A 17620-nucleotide genomic window follows, 5' to 3' on the forward strand; every position below is an offset into this window, starting at 1 on the left:
TCAGGAGGAGATGCTTATGCCAGGCTTTGAAGAGCAAGGGACTTTGGAGATATTGCCTCAGGAACCTGTCTGTCAGACTCCACCCCTGGCCACCAGCCACAGATAGCCCAACCACATGTGAAACCTGTTTCTGTAGTCACCAAGAGCTTTATCTCTTGGGAATACATGCTCAAAGTTCAGAATCTTATCATGCAAATCAGAGCCAAGTGTGGGTGGCACACATTAGATATATCTCCTTCTGATCTGTGGGTCCATTAAACTGATGACAGTTTTGCTGGTCCCCACATATTTCTTTAGGCCTTGCTTCACACAACCACGTTGTGCTCTCCTCAACCCCCTCCCCTCAAGATACATACCTATACAGGGCCAAATTCGAACAACACAGAAATGTTAGATGGACAGGCGGTCTGGCTGGTCTGGCAGCACGCTGCCCTTGCAGGTGAAGAGGCATGGCGAGCCATGATGGTGTGTTCAGAAGATGAAATGGAGAAATATGCTGTCTCATGGGGTTTCTATTGCTGTTAATCGCAAGTTAAACATGAAGAGAGAACCCTGTCAGACAGCCAATGGGCTGATGAACACAGTTTTCAATAGAAGAAACACAGATAGACAATGAGTATTTTCAAAGGTGTTGAACACCCTTAACCACCAGGGACATAAAAATTAAACAGCTGTAAGATTCCATCTCAAATGGCTACCATAAAAAAGTGTTGGCATAGATGTAATGAGTCTGTCCCATCGGCCAGCTCCCAAACAGTGACACGGAGAGTTATTAACTATGAATGTTCAGCCTTAGCTTGGGCTTGCCCACTGGCTCTTTTCATTTAACCTCTTTCTACTCATCTACATTTTGCCTTGGGGCTTTTTACCTTTCTTTCATTCTTTCTGCCCTACTTCTCGTTTCTTCCATGTCTGGCTGGCCCCTGACACCTCCCTGTCTTCTCCTTTTCTGTCTTCCTCTAAATTCCTCCTCCCACTTACTCTCCCTGCTCACCTACACCTCCTCCCTTGCTTTTGGCCGGTCAGCTTTTTATTAGACCAATCAGGTGCCTTAGGCAGGCAAGGTAAAACAGCAATACATCTTTACATGATGGAACAAATAAAACACATCTTTACACAGTTAAACAAACATTCTACAACAGAAACAAACCAACATATCTTTGCATAGTTAAACAAATATTCTGCAACACATAGATATGGGTTTAAAAAAAAAGGAAGTGTTATTCACTGCTGCTGGCTGTGTAAACCACCTCAGTCATTTGGGAAAGAAGTATGAAGCGCTCTCAAAAACTTAAAAGTAGAACTTGTATATAACTCAGCTGTGCACCCAAGAACCGTTCCCTCCCACAGGGACCTCTGCACGTGGCTGTTTCATGCTGCTCTTTCCGCAATAGCAAAGAAATGGAATCTGCTTACTCATTCCTCAGTGGATGAGTGGTCAAAGGAAATGGTATTTACTCAAATACCATTGCTCGGCTGTAAAGAAAAATCTAATAATGAAATTTGCAGGAAAATGGATGAAACTGGAAAGGATAGCGAGTGAAGTAACCTGGGCTCAGAAAAACAAAAATTGAATATTCTCTGTCACATACAGATCCCAGCGTACGTGTTGTGTATGGACACTGGCCATGGGGCTGCAGCCTGTGAAACATGTACAGAGATCAATGGGGAGGGGGGCTGAGGAGGGAAGGAAGTTAAATGGAAGTGAAAAGTTCAAAGGAGAATCAGAAAAAGGGGGGGAGATGGGGGAGGAGATCAACAAAGCCTGTTTTAAAATGATATGCGTGTGTTAAACTAATGAGATAGATTGATGATAGGCAGATGACAGACAGACAGGATAAACACTCCTTAAAAATCTAGTAAAAGGGGGGCTGGAGAGATGGCTCAGAGGTTAAGAGCACTGGCTGCTCTTCCAGAGATCCTGAGTTCAATTCCCAGCAACCACATGGTGGCTCACAACCATCTGTACTGAGATCTGGCGTGCAGGCATACATGGAGGCAGAATGTTGTATACATAATAAATAAATAAATCCTTTAAAAAACCTAGTAAAAGCAAACCTGAAACCCCTACATCTGACTGTGCACCCCTCCCATGAGAGCCCTCCTGGAGACAGCCCCCTTGAGCCGTCTTTGTTCTTTGTCTCTTTGCTTCTCTTGGTCCCTTACAAACTAATGTTTCCCTCTTTCTGATTATAACTTACTTAATACTATGGAAAAGCACATTTTAATCCTCAAAAGTTTAAAAATGTTTGGAAATTTTTCCCATAAATGTTAGATTTCTCAGAGTTTTTGAAAATGTGATACAATTTAAACTGCAGTGTAAACTCTCCTAAGTTTATAAAATTTATATTATAGTTGAGGCAATTTTATTTAAATCTGCTATAAACATGATAATAAGGGCATTTCACCTTTTGGGTTTTACCATTCTGTTCTCTCCTGTCTGCTACTGTTGCTCTAATAATGAATACTGTGGCCTGCTGAGTACCTACTGTGCCAGGCAGTACTATTGGCCACATTTATCTTCAGGACAGATTTAGCTGGTAAAGCTGTTTAACAGGTGAGGAATGGAAGCCTACTACATTTCCCACAGCTACATGCAAAGAATCCCAGAACCAAAACTCAAGCCCCATTTCCACCACTTTAGGCTACACCCCACTTGTCCTGCTGCTAAGGAAGTCTGGGATTCAGGTGGCAAACAATCACCAGGTGGGGAACAGGTGTAAACCCCTTCTGTTGACGAGGCAAGCGTGCGAGCTGAACATCCCTGCTTTCTCCAGTGCTCATCTGGGAGCCCTCCACACCTTTCCTTCTCAGCACCTTTCTGTTCCCCCCTCATCTGTTGTTCCTCCCTGCGTGAACTCGGTGTTTGTGTTCAGGTGATCCTGGAGGTTCCTGAGAAGAGAGGGCTTCCCTATGCTTTGTGGTAGGCAGGTGGAAAGGGGCATGCATGACTGCTCTCTCAAAACCCATGGTCATGTTTTGAAGGAAAGCAGATGTTGGGAGAATGTTCAGGAACCACAGAGGTGATGTAAAACCATCATCCATCCTACTATGGGCAAGTTTCAGAATTCCTTTTTCAGTTCGGATGCTCTTGGAATGAGCGGTGTTGTTTAAGAGAAAAGCAACTGGTTTGGGAGCTGGGGGAGCCGGCAGCATGCAGCAGGTTTTGAAAACCCCACCGTGCACACTTGGAATATACCAGCTGTCCATTACACTGCTGTGGTCAGTGATGGGTAAAGTCAGATCTTGGTTTATTTCTTATGTCATTTAGGGTCCTTCTGGTCTGCCTCACATTCCCTCTACCATGTGGAATTTAAAGTGATCAGCTTGAGAAAAGTGATCATTCTAAGATCAGTTTTGAACAAATTTTTAAGAAGTTTATTGATTTTTATTGAGCTCTACATTTTTCTCTGCTCCCCTCCTTGCTTCTCCCCTCCCCTTCAACTCTCTCCCATGGTTCCCATGCTCTCAATTTACTCAGGAGATCTTGTCTTTTTCTACTTCCCATGTAGATTAGATCTATGTAAGTTTCTCTTAGCATCCTCATTGTTATCTAGGTTCTCTGGTATTGTGATTTGTAGGCTGGTTCTTTTTGCTTTATGATTTAAAACCACCTATGAGCCGGGTGATGGTGGCGCACGCCTTTAATCCCAGCACTCTGGAGGCAGAGGCAGGCGGATCTCTGTGAGTTCGAGACCAGCCTGGTCTACAGAGCTAGTGCCAGGACAGGCTCCAAAACCACAGAGAAACCCTGTCTCAAAACCCCCCCCAAAAAAATAAAATAAAATAAAACCACTTATGAGTGAGTACATGTAATAATTGTCTTTCTGGGTCTGGATTACCTCACTCTAAATGATGTTTTCTAGCTCCATCCATTTGCCTGCAAAATTCAAGATGTCATTTTTTTCTGCTGTGTAGTGCTCCATTGTGTAAATGTACCATATTTTCCTTATCCATTCTTCGGTCAAGGGGCATTTAGGTTGTTTCCCAGTTCTGGCTGTGACAAACAAAGCTGCTATGAACATAGTTTAGCACATGTCCTTGTGGCACAATTGAGCATCCTTTGGATATATACTCAAAAGTTGTATTATTGGGTCTTGAGTAAGGTTGTTTTTTAATTTTCTGAAAAATCACCACACTGACATCCAAAGGGGTTGTACCAGCTTGCATTCCCACCATCAGTGTAGAAATGTTCCCTTTTCCCCACAACATCTCCAGTATAAGTTGTCATCAGTGTTTTTGATCTTGGCCATTCTTACAGGTGTGAGATGAAATCTTAGAGTTGTTTTGATTTGCATTTCTCTGATGGCTAAGGATGTTGAACATTTCCTTAAGTGTCTTTCAGCCATTTTAGATTCCTCTGTTGAGAGTTCGCTGTTTAGGTCTGTACTCCCATTTTTTTTATTGGATTATGTGTTCTTTTGGTGTCCAGTTTCTTGAGTTCTTTGTTTATTTTGGAGATCAGACCTCTGTCTGCTGTGGGGTTAGTGAAGATCTTTTCCCATTCTGTAGGCTGCTGTTTGTCTTGTTGACTGTGTCCTTTGCTTTACAGAAGGTTTTTAGTTTCAGGAGATCACATTAATTGTTTCTCTCAGTGTCTATGCTGCTGGGGTTGTATTTAGGAAGTGGTCTCCTGTGCTGGTGTGTTCAAGTGTACTTCCCACTTTCTCTTCTATAAGGTTCAGGCTTTATGTTGAGGTCTTTGATCCATTTGGACTTGAGTTTTGTGCATGGTGATAGATATGTGTCTGTTTTCATTCTTCTGCATGTTCATCTCCAGTTATGCCAGCACCATTTGTTGAATATGCTTTCTTTTTCCATTTTGTATTTTTTGCTTCTTTGTCAAAAATCAGGTATGTAGATTATTATCCAGGTCTTTGATTTGGTCCCACTATCCTCCTGTCTGTTTTTATGCCAGTACCAGGCTGTTTTCAGTACTGTAGGTAGCTCTGTAGTAGAGTTTGAAGTCAGGGATTGTGATGCCTCCAGAAGTTCCTTTATTGTACGGGGTTGTTTGGCTATCCTGGTTTTTTGCTTTTCCATATGAAGTTGAGTACTGTTCTTTTGAGGTTTGTGAAGAATTTTGCTAGGATTTTGATGGGCATTGCATTGACTCTGTAGACTGCTTTTGGTAAGACTGCCATTTTTACTATGTTAATTCTTCCTACCCAAGAGCATGGGAGATCTTTATACTTTCTGGTGTCTTCTTCCATTTCTTTCTTCAAAGATTTAAAGTTCTTGTCATACAAGTCTTCCACTTGTTTGGTTAGGGTTACTCCAAGATATTTTATGCTATTTATGGCTATTGTGAAGGTTGATGTTTCTCTGATTTCCTTCTTAGCCCATTTATGATCTGTGTACAGGAGGGCTACTGATTTTTTTTTTTTTAGTTAATCTTGTATCTTGCTACATTGCTGAAAGTGAAACAGATATTAAAAAGAATCACAGGGCCTGCTGTGCAAAGAGACTGTCAGATAAAGCTCTCGGCAGAGCCAGTTAGTCTAGAGAGAGTAGGGATGGCCTGTCACCCATCCTGTGTGACTCTGAGGTGAGAGACTTTTAAAGAGCCCAGCACTGGGGATGCAGAGTGTCATGATCGCATGGGGTGATGAGCAGAGCCTGTCCGCCCAGCCCCACCTTTCTCCAGGTACCTGACTATCTAGGAGCGCCTCCCAAATCACTGTTTGCTCAGACAGCTTCCCAGTCAAACTGCCGTCCAGTTTCTCTTTGGAAAGCTGCCTGTTCCCCCGAAATATCTCAACTACAAGCCTTCCAGGGGCGTGTGGCCTGCCTTCTTACTGCTCTAAGCACAGCATCTGGAATCGGCTTAGTTAACGGTCTGTTTATTGCTGTGTGGTACGAATCTCTTCTCTATGCTGCTTTACTGGGAGATAAATTATTTTTTTCTTCATGTTAAGTGTTGCTATTTAAAATACTGAGGTTTGGTTTTGTTTTTATTATTTTTATTTTGTTTTGTTTTGTATTGTTTTGAGACCCGGTTTGTCTGTATAGTTCCTGGAATTCACTCTATAGACCAGGCTGACCTAGAACTCACAGAGATCTACCTGCCTCTGCCTTCCAAGTGCTAGGATTAAAGGCGTGTGCTACTGTCACCCAAATGTTGCTATTTCAAATACTGTTTTATCTCAGTCACTGTTTCTAAGGCAGCCGGAGTGTGTGTTTGTGATAAGACACGGGCATCTGAAATGACCTCTGTGTGTATTACTAAGCACCTTTCATCTTGCTGGTGATTACACTTGGCACATGGGCACACCGATTTATGAACAAATGCTGAATCTGGGCTGTGCCTATGACTCTCTGAGTCAAAATTTAGATTTCTTTCTTTTCAGCCAGACGAAACGCATCCTGTAGCTCAGTGGGAGAATGCTTAAGTAGTATGTATGAGGCCCTGGGTTCAGTCCCAGCATGGGGGCAGGAGAGAACCAAGTCCACTGTACTCGAAGGACTAGAGTTGTAGGAACCAGAGTGTTGCTGTCTAGTTCCATGGCCGAGATGGATGGCCTCTACGCCTTAGAGTGTGGTTTCACCAAAGGCAATAGTGGCTTCAGCACAGTGTGTTTACGTCGTGTGCTCAGGATCTGGGGAGATGCTCAGTTAAAGGGTTTGCTGTGCCAGCATGAGGCCCTGAATTGAGATCCCCAGTACCCACTTAAAAGCTGGATATGTGTAGTAATATGGAGCGGCAGGGCTGTGTCCCCAAACACCCCAGCCGCCTGCCCTGCCCGGCTAGCTTTACCCGAAATAATTATACGGACACTGTATTCTTTTATAAACTGCTTTGCCCTTAGCTCTAGCCCTTACTGGCTAATTCTGATATCCCCATCAACCCATCTCTAACAATCTGTGAGCACCGGTCTTACCGGGAAGATTCTAGCCTAAGTCCATCCTGGGTCAGAGCTTCATAGAGTGCGTCTTCCCTGGAGCAGGTAGCATGGCGTCTCTCTGATGCGTCTGCTCCGGAGAGGAGAGCTGTGGAGTCTGACCTCACTTCCTCTTCCTCCCGGCATTCTGTTCTGTTTACTCCACCCACCTAAGGGTGGGCCTATCCAATGGGCCTAGCAGTTTCTTTATTGCTTAGCCAATGAAATGAACAGATTGATATATGACACTCCCACATCACTTCCCCCTTTTCTGTTTAAACAAAAAAAGGAAGGCTTTAACCTTAACATAGCAAAATTACATATAACAAAACAGTTATCAAGTAAAAATTACATCAGAAACATTTATACATATAACAAAATTGACCGTAAATCTCTATCAATAAAGCAAAATGTATACTAATGCAAATTATTCATATCTATATCATATCCCCCTTTAAATGTAAAAGAACATTTATAAACTATATTTGGGAACATGGGCGCAGTTTTTTCTCTCCAAACTGCTTCCTGCTGAATGGGGGCATCGTTAATTAGGTCTTTCATGGTATAACCTGTGTGCTAGTTTCATCTCAGTTGGCAGTTGAGTGAAGCAATTTTCTGAGGGCGTTCACAGGAACCTTTCGGGAGGTCGTGGTCTATCATACCAAATCGGGATAGAAGAAATCCAAAGGGTCTGGTCCTCTGTGAAAACAAAAGAAGACTCTCTCCAAAGCATCATATCCTTAGACCCAAATTCTGAAGTCATACCCTCATGATATCCGTTCTGGTTCCACTTGGCAGCCCATATAATGAAATGTCTCTCTGTACTTAGCTCCTTCACAGTCAAGAATTTTAAAGAAAACACAATAATACAAAGAATCCAGACTCTCTGTGAATTTTTCATTTTTACGCGGCTTATTTTTATTTATATCTATAACTATCTGTACTCTGTCTCTTTAAAGACTTTACTTTTACTTTTTTCTTTTTAAACCATTAACTTTATTCTCTATATTCTTTTTCTTCTCTCTCCCAAGCCAACGTACATTCATCCAACAGTGTGACTCATTTAGTGGTCTGAATCTGTCCTATTGTGAATCTACAATTTTTTACTATCCAGGAGCACTTTTGATTTACGCCTTTAAATCACTAGGCGCTTAAGAATCTAATCTGAGACATTCCTAGATTAAGTTTTTGTTTTTTGAGCGTATATCTTTGACCTGGAATAACTCTTTAGACCAGGCTGTCTTTGAACTCTCAGAGATCCGCCTGTCTCTGCCTCCCAGGCACTGGGATTAAAGGTGTTTGCTACTACACCTTGAACTCACAGAGATCTGTTCATCTCTGCCTTCTAGGCACTGGGATTAAAGGTGTTTGCTACTACACCTTGAACTCACAGAGATCTGTTCATCTCTGCCTTCTAGGCACTGGGATTAAAGGTGTGTGCTACCACACCTTGAAGTCACAGAGGTTTACTTTAAGAATTTTAACTTTTAGTCTGCATATATTTTTAACACACTTTAAACCATTCAGAAATTTTCTCTGTCTTTGAATCTCTCTTTACTGTATATCTCTCTTTTTCTGACCACAAGAGCCTTTAATTTACCAAGCAATCTCAGTAGGACTAAAGGCGTGGCTTTGCCAGCTAGATCCAGTCCATTCCTTAGCTTTTCAGCCTCATGGCTGAGGTACTGGCTGCAAGGTCCCTGCCAGCCAGCGAGCTACAACAGACAACACTCCAGTCCTCTCTTGGTAGCTGGCCCTCCTGCCTCAAACAGTCAGAGTTTGCCCTGGCAGGATGGCCCAGAAAGCCGGCATTTTTAAACGCGCAGCTTTTTTCCTGCTACGGCTGAAAACCGAAAAGCTTGCGTTCAGCTTTTCGTCACCACCGTTTAAGTGTTTCGTGGCAGGACCTCTTAATGAGCTGCAGGGTTTGCAGCTAAAGCTGAGTCAGGAAAATTTCAAAATGGAGGACGTACCATTTTGTGCTAGCTCTGGGGCCACCAGGTAGGAGCGGCGCTCAGCACTTTAATTCTGAGACTGAGCACGCAGCACAGAAATTCTTCTCATCCAAGTTACATCCAAATCTGACAAGCAGAGCACTACGCAGTCTGAAAACACGTCTCTGTATGGCAACAGGAATCCGCCATGCTCTTCTGCCTGCCTAAGCCTGATTCTGCCTTCTGCCCAGGAGTAGGCCGGGAGCTCTGAGTCATTGTCTTGGTCTCAGAGCACTCTCCTTCCGATCCCAAGCAGGAACACAAACATAAAGCCAGAGTTTGCACTGGCGGCAAAGCCCCAGGAAGCCGCGCTTTAAAATAACGCAGCTTTTTTTCTGCTGCTCTTGCTGAATCAGGAAATCTCTCTACAGCACGCCACCAACAAACAGCAAAAATCTGTGTTAAACTCTCTCTCCATTATTTTTAAGCTTTCTCAGGTTTTTTAAGTGGGTTTAGTCCATCACGTGGGCGCCATTTGTAGGGCCAAGCAGTTTATAAAAGAATACAGTGTCCGTGTAATTATTTCGGGTAAAGCTAGCCATGCGGCTGGGGGTTGGGGACGCAGCCCCGCCGCTCCATATTACTACAGATATGGTGGCATGCCTCTAACTGCAAGGCCGAGGCTGGGGCTGGGCAGAGTCAGGGGGCTCCCTGGAGCTCTGTGGTCAGCCAGCTTGGCTAACCCACTGAGAGACCCTTTTCAAATGTTAAAGTGGACAGCAATAAAGAGCACACCCAGGGTTGACCTCTGGTCTCACACAGAAAGCCCAGATATACTATGTAAATGATACACATACGCAAATACACGCAAAACAGGGGGGACGGGCTGGGAGTTTTACAGTTTACCTGGATATTTGTTGCTGCATGGGAAAATGTCTTCCATGCTATAAACAAACCTATAGGCAGTGAGTCCTGTGTTTTCCTTTCTGAAAGAATGGTTAGTCTCCTAAACCGCTAGCTTAAAGGCTGTGCGTAAGAAAGGACTTAATTCAGTCATCTTGGCTCAAGGAAACTGTTCGCGTCTTAGCCTGTCTGAGGCACTCTCAGCCTGAATATGCAGCCCCAGCTGAAGGAAGGCTAGCCAGGAAGCACGGTTTACCCTGTTCCGTTCCTCTCCCACAGGGACACATGGAAGGGGAAGTATGGGGGCTGGCAGCGCACCCCCTCCTGCCCATCTGCGCGACAGTAAGCGATGACAAGACCCTTCGGATCTGGGAATTATCCTCCCAGCACCGTATGCTGGCAGTACGGAAACTTAAAAAAGGTACACAGCATCTTACACTCATTCATCAGCTACCATTACACACCCCCAAAATAGCCCAAGCAAGAGAATTCAGGGTTCACCATGCAGTTAAAACTAAGAGCACACAGAGATTTTTCCAGAAGTTGGTCTCATTTTAGAGTGCCCCGACACCATTCACTTCGTACTGCGCAGGCGCTGGCCGTCAGGGGCTGTAGCCCTCCTCGTTGAGAGCTGAAGTGCTTCAGCTTATAAAATAAAACAGATGAAGGCAACCACTATTTATCCCTATGAATTTATGTTTATGGAAAATGAAAGGTTAGTTTGGTAGAAAAAAATGGTTGATGTCATAAATGTGTGTTGGACAATTGGCGTGAAGTAGGTTCCGCAGCTGCTTCTTGAGTGGCCCTGTGTGACAGGCGCGTGGGGATCCCACAGAGATGGTGAGATCTGAAAGGAGTCCCCGCAGCAGCTGGCCTGCTTCCTTGGGTAATCGGAGAGGAGCTTAAAATAGGACTACTTGAAAGGCAGACAGGAATGAAATGGCCGGGAACAGTGCAGGGCTGTGCCATTAGCCACCGCAGATGCCGTTGCCAGGCCTGGGCTTGAAAAGACAGAAGGACCAAGGTGTTGGTGGGATGGGGAGTGAGAGCCAGGTGAGACAGCAGCTTTGCAGGAGGGAGTTGGAGGAGCAAGCACTCCGGCCTCCCAGGCCTTCACCTTCGGTTCTATGCTTCATTGTGGCCAAACCTACCCAGACACCAAGAGGCCGGGGCGCTCCTGACACTCTGCACTCAGGCCAGCTTCAGGCAGACAAGTGATGATGGGTGGAGAGTAGAATAGTTGTCCCGCGGGCACAAGGGGCCGTGGAAGCTCAACTCAGACCCTTCACCCTTCACCTGGACTGCTTTCTTAGGAAGAGATGAGGGACTCGAGCCTCGTGGTCACAATTAAGGCAGGAAAGACTGAGCTTGGGCCCTGCCCCCCCCCCTTTTTGTGCTGAGTCATTCTGCAGACATGGGGAGCATCTAAAGGGAGCAGAGTCAAAATGAAAGCCTAGGGCTGGTAGCACATCACTTTACTCAGCAGGTGTAGGGGTTCTCTCCCTCTCAGCCTCGAGAGGGGAAGGAGGCAGAAGGGGCAACAGAAAGCTTTGTACGTGACCCATGAGCACAAAATGGAGACAGACCCCTGAGACAGATTTTGGTGAATCAGCTCGATTTTATTCCAGAGCGTAAGGGATATATAGGATTGGGGAGCCTGGGGGCAAACCCTAATTGGCGCTAAGTGTCACGCTCCTATCACAAGACTTTGTACGTGGCGATACAGTCCTGCAGCAGAACTCCTAGGGCAAGTCTGCGCAGGAGAATCTGGGCCAAGGTTTAAGTTAAAGATGACAGCTTTGGATAAGGCCAGTCCTCTAGGCCCGGGATGTCCTCCAGATAAGGGTGGTAGAGAGCAGGAGGCATTACTGAAGGGAGGGAGCTGTCAGGCCCGCACGGCAAACTGCGACCTCTAAGCAGCCAGCAGAGACCCAGTGAGAGAGGCTGTCATTCTCATGGTTTGGAGACAGGTTACTAGAGTAGCTTGGTCGAGGTCCCCTGAGTACTAAATGGTGAAACTGAATGCACACTGCAGCATGGTGGCCTCATAGAGCAACCTGTGCCCTGGTTGTCACACATTGCCTCACTTTCCCCTGGACACCTACAACTCGGCAGATGGTGGAGCAAGGATTTCAAGCAAGTCCAAAGCCATACTCTGAACGATTGAATTGTCTAGCCCACTAGGACCTTCTGTGGAAGCTAGCTAATGGACTTTAATCCCTGGATTAAAAATTAGTTAAGAAGAGAAACTACTGCTCCTAGATGACAGTTCCACCTCGTTCCCCCTGCTCGCCTGGTGTAATTATTACCGTCTCTCCTTTCACCCTAAGACACAGCCCAGTTTGTCCGGTAATCAGCCTCACCGCACCCTGCTGGTGCTGCCTAGGCTAGCTAGTCCTTGTATCATCTCTCCACTAGCAGCAGGGCTGACTCACACTGGGGAATAAGTGCTAAGTGGACAAGCGAATGGAGATGTTGTCTACATAAACCAATTCGAGGTTATTAGAATGAACACCATACTTGACGTCTGTCAGCAGAGCCGTAGGTCCCTACGGAAGCCAGACGGAGCTGCTGGAGCTGCATCCACACACGGCAGCACGGCTACGGTGTGACAACCAGAATTCTCCGACTCCTGCATTGTGCATTATGACCCATGAGGCAGAGAAATTAAAACTATGAGGGGTTTTTCTAAATAAACAAATGTGTATGCCAGGCGAGATACCCTAAAAAGCAGCTTCTAGAAATTTTGTTGGAGAATTCACGCTCTTGAATGTTTCCTCTCTTCTCAGAGGGTATGTTATCCACTAGCCCACTTGCACCCACTCACCCTACCTACCTTAAAGGCCCGGATACTCCAAGGTAAAGAAATGAATGAATAAGCCTTGTGGATATTAAGATTTTATTTTTAAGATTGATTTTTTTTTTTAATGATGTGTGTCTGTGTGCCTGTGTGGAGGTGTGAGCATATGCATGCAGGTGTTCGATTTCCTGAAGCCAACTGATGTGGGCATCGGGAACCAAGCCGAGGTCCTTTGCAAGAGCAGTGCGTGCGCTTGACCATTTCTCCATTTCTCCAGCTCTAAACATGTGATTTTGGTAGTATGTGAGAGGAAAACATAGTTAAATTATGATAATTTTCACAGATTTTAAAATATTTGTTTTATGGGCACACATGTCATACATACAGACATGAAGATGAGAGACAACTCTTGGGAGTTCGTCCTCTCCTTGTGCTGTGGGTTCTCAGGTTCAAACTCAGGTTGTCAGGCTTATATAAGAAGTGCTTTTGCCCACAGAACTGTCCCGCCAGTTCCCACTGATGAAATCTGAATCCCCACCTGGGTAGCTAGCGGCCCAGCCACACATAAACATGTGATACACGCGCCCACATTTCTTCCGTCTCTGCCTGCTCGGCTCAATGGCAGAGCACTCAACTATGATTTCCTCGGACCCCTGTATAGGAGGAAGATGCTGTGCCTTCTCCCCTGATGGGAAAGCCTTGGCAGTTGGCTTGAACGATGGGAGTTTCTTGGTGGTAAATGCTGACACGGTGGAAGACATGGTCTCCTTCCATCACAGAAAAGAGATGATCTCCGACATTAAATTCTCAAAAGGTGAGCTGGGCCGTGGTGGCACACACGCCTTTAACTCCAGCACTTAGGAGGCAGAGGCAGGCGGGTCTCTGTGAGTTCAAGACAAGTCTGTTCTACAGAATGAGTTCCAGGACAGCCACAGGTGTCACACAGAGAAACCCTGTCTTAAAAAAGAAAAATTAAAAAGGTGAATATGGTAATAGATACTTGAAAAAAATTGCACTCTTGAGACAAAAAAATATATAAGAATCGACTGTCCTAAAAGTTTCTTTGACTTTTCTCCCACTTCAGAATCTTAAGTTCCTGGAGATGAATCTCTACATCAAATGTGTTGCTGTTTACTGTATCTTTTCTCTGTAGATACAGGAAAATACCTTGCAGTGGCATCCCACGATAACTTCGTGGACATTTACAACGTACTTACAAGCAAGAGGGTCGGCATCTGTAAAGGGGCGACCAGCTACATCACACACATCGACTGGGATTCCAGAGGTAAAGCGGGTTGTGGCTTTAAGATAAAACTTAAACTCTGTTGTCTGTTTGAGCATCATCTCTAGAGAGAATGGTGGTTGAGCTTTAGAGGGAAACAGGAAGAGACGGGCCCACGGCAGCGTATGAGGCTCACCTGAGAGCCCAGGAGAGGCTGCTGTAACCATTTGGAGTATTTTCCTATTCTGTGAAGATCTTAACTAACTGAAGCTATCATGAAAACATGTGCTGCCCTGAGTTACCATTCGTGCCTTGGGTTCCATGTGATCCGTCCTTGCCTTTCTACTCAGTCTTCCTGACCAACACTATCTCCGGGAGATCGGTCCCAAAGTCTCAAGCAATTTCCATCTGTCAGTGAAGCTAGACAGCTATGCTCGGCTCCCCTGAATTTATCTATGCTCCCCAAAGCTCCTAGCTTCCCTCTTTGTCTCCTCCAAGTTACTTCCACAAGCCATGAAGCTTTGTCTGTTTAATACAGTTAGCATCTGCAAAATCTTAAGACAGAAAACGTGGGTCTAGAAGTGAGGCATGGCTCATATTCTCTGTGAAAGTTTTGACTTCCGGAGGGAGGTGGGATCATTCTGAAGGAAACTGGACTGTGATGATGCAGAAGGAAAGAAGCTGCAAGTCCTGGAGGAAGGAGTGAGGGGGCTCAGGATGGGCTGTGTCAGTGGGGTGGGCCGTAAGTGCTCGGGATGGGCCGTGTTAGTATTGGGGTGGACCGGAAGTGCTCAGGATGGGCTGTGTCAGTGGGGTGGGCCGTAAGTGCTCAGGATGGGCTGTGTCAGTGGGGTGGATCGTAAGTGCTCAGGATGGGCTGTGTCAGTGGGGTGGACCGGAAGTGCTCAGAATGGGCCGTGTCAGTGGGGTGGACCGTAAGCGCAGCACAGGGGCTCGCCATTGGATCCTGGAGACTCAAGCATTTAGGAGCGGGCAGGATCCTCACTTACAAAGAAGTCCTAGTCTGTTGTGGTGGAAGAGTACAGTGCATGTTCTGAGGAGAGAGCTCCGAGGGAAATCCTAGGCATGGATCACCAGACAGCCACAGAGGGTGTCCCAGGCCACAGGAACGTGGTGTGCAGAGCTGAGAAGGTGGGAGGGTCAGGGGTGCTTGACTGAGTAGTGCAGGAAAGGAATCTGGAGAGTCCGACCAAGGCGGAGCCCTTCTGTCGAGCTCGCTCACGCAGAATTTGCTTCTGGCGGCATTGAGGAGCTCCGGGTTATTTTGAGTGGGGCATCCCCAAAAGCAACTGATAAAAGTCAGAGGAAGCTGGCAAAGGTCTGAGCCCGGAAGAGATTCCTGCAGGGACGCTGGGATACTTTATTTCAAGTTTTGTTTTGTTTTGTTTTTTGAGGTAGCTGTTGTCCGGGCCGGGCAGCTGTTTAGCTGTGTCTGGATTTGCTCTGGAATTTGAACTTTATTTGAGCTGTATGGCCTGCAGCAGTTTTTGTACAGTAAATAGAGAGAAAGACATGTGACTTATCGTAAGAGGCGCCAGGCCCAGTGAGGGCAGAGGGAAATCAGATAAATCCCCCTAGCTTTCAGGTCAGGGCTGTGCCAGACAGGCAGAGAGGCAAGGGCGTGGGATGGGATTTGTAGCCAGGCAGAAGCAGGGCTGCTGGCGTCAGCTGGGATTGGTGAGGCTGAGGGGTCAGTGGGGACAGCCGCCTCTTACTCCTACTTCTGTTATATTCTCTGTTCTATTGTTTTAAAAACCCAAGCAGGCAATGGTCGTCCCTCTTCCTTCTTCTCTGTGTGCTGCAGGATTAGATGATGCTTCAGAGCCCACCACACACACAGCCGTGGCCCTGGACGTAAGGCGTGAAATCTCCCATCTGCCATCACTGTTAGGGAGATTAAAAACCCACCAGTGGTTTTACTTCGGAAGTGAAGGACCATCAGGAGATTCTGATTTGGAAGATTTTAAAAGAGATTTTAAAGGGAAAATATATAAATATTTTACCAGTATTAAATGTACCAGTTGAAGCATGGCGAATACTCTCCTTGTTGTATGGCCATTATCATTATCCACCCCGAGAACTCACTTCATCTTGCAGGACCAGAGCTCCATACCCAGCAGACAATGGCTCTCCTGTAAATCCCTAGACACTTCCATTCCGTGCCTTTTGGACTGGACCTCTCTATGCACGTCATCTTAGTAAAACCTCACATTGCTGTTTTTCTGTTACTAGTTCAGTTCCCTCCACACGGTGTCCTCGGGGATCAGAATTCCCTTCCTAAGGCAGCTGATTGCTGTCTGTGTGTCTGCTCCACATTTGGCTTGGGTATTTATCTGCTGGTACACACCTAGGTTGCCTCCACTCTAGCAATTGTGAACAATGCCACCATGTGTCTTTCCAAGCCTCTGTTATCAATGTGTGGGGTGTATACCCAGGGTGGAGGTCCTTAGGTCTGCTGGCGAGGTTTTCTGAGAAACTCAGAAACTGCACGGCTTTGCCCTCTTGCCAGGGGCCGTCCACAAGGGCCCCAGTCAGCCCCACCCTTCTTAACACTTGGGCTCGCTCTCTGGCTGGCTGGTAACTGTCCTAACAGACACATGGTGGTGCTATACTGTGGTGTGGGTTTACGTTTGGAGAGTTAGGTTCGTTTTGTTTCTGTCAGGTGTGTAGGCCTTGCATCGCATGCTGGAGACTCAAGAAGAAGAAAGCCAGGATGGAAAAGCCATGGTCTTTGTGGTCATGACCAGGTTGTTGCTAGAGGGTGGGGGAACTCCGAGTGGAGCCATCACCTGGTGGGAGAGAGGGGCAATACCTTACTGTCCTCTATTCTAACCCAGGCCAGCCACTAGGACCGGGGAGGCACTCTGAGTAAGACGAAGGAAAAGTCAGCGTTTTTGAAGAACCAACTGACAGCTCTTTCTAAAAGGGCCTTCGGTCAGAGTCCCTATGGCTTGAGAGCATGTGTTTTTAAAGTCTAAACCAGCTTGAGAACAGGAGCAGGTGCACCCATGCCTCTTGCTAGCTTAACTACAGTCCTGTCAGCTGTCAACTCTCCGTCATCCAGATATCCCAGGTCCCAGCTACCTCGGGCATGTGCCATGCTCCTGCAAGAGCAGCCTAGCTTGTCCTAGCGGAGGCCTCGAGAGCATGGAAGGGGTAAAGAGCAAAATTTAGATACAGGGGGTTTGTTTGTCAGAAATAGTGAGAGCATCTGCTATATCCAGCTGGCTCAGGGGTGGGGATGGCGTAGGTGCAGGCGCAGGCACAGCCTCAGCCTCAGCCTCAGCAGCCTTCGTGACCATGGCAACAGAGCCTCATTTGCTCTTGCAGGAACATCAGTTCCCCAAAGGAGGGCTCATGCATGCAACAGTAGAGGAAAGAATGCATGCGGAGAGGCAACACACAGGATTTATTGTAGGTAGTAAAAGTTCGTTTCTGAAACCAGTAGGATCTTTAGTCAATCAACAGTTGGGAACTTCACAAGATACTTGGTTTCTATTTTCACTTCAAATGGCCTGGCAAGTTTGATCCTTGTAGTACTACTCTGGAATTACCCTGACACGTGAGATGCCTGGCAACTGGGCTAACACATGTGGCCTTTACTGCGTGTCGTTGACTATCTCTCCTTAGCTGTCAGGACAGGGTTTTTGCTTTTTCTTTTTTCTTCGTTTGTTTTATTTTTTTCTGCCCTGTTTTTCTGTGTAAGCAGACTTTTCTAGTGATAAAAACGTGGGCACTGACAGAATTCAGTTTGTATTATTTGGGGACAAGAATATAGATAATATAGACTTTTTTGTCTTTGCTTCTGCTCCTTGTCCTCAGATTTCTCTCCGTGTGTGTGTGTGTGTGTGTGTGTGTG

At 46.0% G+C, this 17620-nt stretch overlaps 1 protein-coding gene across 2 annotated transcripts in view; it reads left to right on the plus strand.

Annotated features, from left to right (window-relative positions):
- The window catches only part of Eml6 (EMAP like 6), a 251244-nt gene that overhangs the window by 186372 nt on the left and 47252 nt on the right, over window positions 1-17620 (plus strand). For both annotated transcript variants that reach the window (XR_012907211.1, XM_075942518.1), the window contains exons 21-23: window positions 9998-10139; window positions 13180-13332; window positions 13672-13803. Coding sequence is in view for 1 of the 2 variants with exons in the window: in XM_075942518.1 (XP_075798633.1) it covers window positions 9998-10139; window positions 13180-13332; window positions 13672-13803 (427 nt within the window). In the remaining variant the exon portion in view is untranslated. The remainder of the gene's footprint in view (window positions 1-9997; window positions 10140-13179; window positions 13333-13671; window positions 13804-17620) is intronic.

This window comes from Microtus pennsylvanicus, chromosome 12 (genome assembly GCF_037038515.1).
Source record: "Microtus pennsylvanicus isolate mMicPen1 chromosome 12, mMicPen1.hap1, whole genome shotgun sequence".
Lineage (NCBI taxonomy): Eukaryota > Metazoa > Chordata > Mammalia > Rodentia > Cricetidae > Microtus > Microtus pennsylvanicus.